The following is a 1,664-nucleotide window of genomic DNA, read 5'->3' as shown; positions in this document are numbered from 1 at the left end:
GGCTACACGGGCACCTACCCCGTAGGAATGCCAGGGCGGTGTTCTGGAAGCTTCTGATCATGCCCCGTGGACCCTCCTTCGGCCTTGGGGCGTGGGCGGGGGTGGGAGGCAAGGTGGCCAAGGTCGCTGCCTCGGCTGGGCCCCCAGGGCAGGTCCCCTGGGTCCGGGTGGGCCTGATGGTGTGGCTGGGTGTGGGTGGGGGCAGCAGGGGTGGACAGGGATGAGTGATGTGGGTGATGCACAGGTGGAGGCATGGAGTGGGGCTGTGCAGGGGGTCGGGCTGGCACTGTCCTCTCACCTGTCGGGCGCTCACCTGATCTACAGGCCAGATCCACGTCCTTCTCGAAGTCGGTCTGTAGGACAGAGACGGCAGGGCAGGGTGAGCGCCTCTGGGAGCGGGGCTGTGTGCACGCGTGCACAGATCGCTCAGGAGGGCCACGGTGCTTCGGCTGCCCCAAGGAACCCCCATCCACGTTCACAGCCCAGTGCCCACGTGGGCGACCGCGCCTCCCTATGCGCTTGCCTGTGTGGCGGGCGTTTGCGTCTCTGGATGGATGCATGTGTGAGTGTGAGCGCGCATGCGTGCTTATAGATATGCCTGTGTATAAGTGGTGAATTTGTGTCCCCGTGTTTACGTGTGGATTTATGTGTTTGTAAACGTGAGAGAATGCGTCTGAGTGTTTGGTGCATGTACGTGTGTGTATATCTCTGTATGTGGCTCTGTGTGTTTCTGAGGTTGTGTGCGTGCACGCACGTACGTGTGTGTGAGCCTGTTTGTATAGCACACGTGTGCTCTCTGCAAGGCATCTGGGGAGCTGAGGACCTCCTGCCTCCTCCGGTCTCATCTCTTCCCCTAGGCGTGGGCCTGTGGCACCAGAACTCTCACCCTTGGTCCCCCACATCCCTCCAAGGGGGTCCTACCCACGGGCTGGGGAGAGGCGGTGGAGGGGGGTTAAACATGCAATTCAGGGCCAAGGCCAGCACCCACCACCTCAGGCAGCCACAGCAGGCTGACAGTCAGCTGGGGAAGCAGCAGTGGGCGGCCCAGGCCCACCCTCAGGGAGCTCAGGGCCTGCCCAGGCCTGGGGCTGTCCTTCTCCAGGGGCCCTGGGGCTCCAGGGGACAGGCCTGCCCTTCATCGAAAACCTGGGGGTTTCTTCCCTGCAAATGCAGGGGTTGGGTTGGCTGGAGACAGTGAAATCTTCCCCCTGGGATCAGAGGTCAGGCCAGGAGAAACACTGCGGGCGGAAGCTGTGTCCCAAAGTGACAAGCTAGCCACTGGCGGACACCTGCGCCCTGGCCGATGGAGATACTGTGGCATGGAGCCGTGAGGGGCCTGCCTGGACGTCACCTGAGAGCCGAGGTGGCCGTCTCACCAAAGGACCTCACGCTCACCCGGGGCTGGACGTGCCATCTGTCCAGGACAGGCCCTGCCTGTGAGCTTCACGACCACCATGAGATGGCCAGGCACCCCGGGACCCTGGGAGCACCTCCCACATGCCAGCCGTGCGGCGTTCACCTGGGGTGTGGCCTAAGCCCAAACAGATGGCCCGACAGGGCAAGAGTCAGGGAGGACTCCCTGGAGGAGGGACCCACGGGAGCGTGCAGGGTGGGCAACCCCTGGGGTGGAAGCTTGGAGGACTCCCTGGAGGAGAGGACCCACG

General features: G+C 63.6%; 1 protein-coding gene across 1 annotated transcript in view; it reads right to left on the bottom strand.

Moving 5' to 3' along the window:
• LOC105554473 (brain-specific angiogenesis inhibitor 1-like) overlaps positions 1 to 1,664 on the bottom strand; it is a 30,626-nt gene that overhangs the window by 8,538 nt on the left and 20,424 nt on the right. The window contains exon 10 of the mRNA XM_012000970.1: positions 314 to 353. Coding sequence (XP_011856360.1) covers positions 314 to 353 — 40 coding nt within the window. The remainder of the gene's footprint in view (positions 1 to 313; positions 354 to 1,664) is intronic.

Source organism: Mandrillus leucophaeus, unplaced genomic scaffold (genome assembly GCF_000951045.1).
Source record: "Mandrillus leucophaeus isolate KB7577 unplaced genomic scaffold, Mleu.le_1.0 Scaffold644, whole genome shotgun sequence".
Lineage (NCBI taxonomy): Eukaryota > Metazoa > Chordata > Mammalia > Primates > Cercopithecidae > Mandrillus > Mandrillus leucophaeus.
The sequence above is the reverse complement of the archived record's forward strand: the minus strand, read 5'-3'. Positions and strand labels throughout refer to the sequence as shown.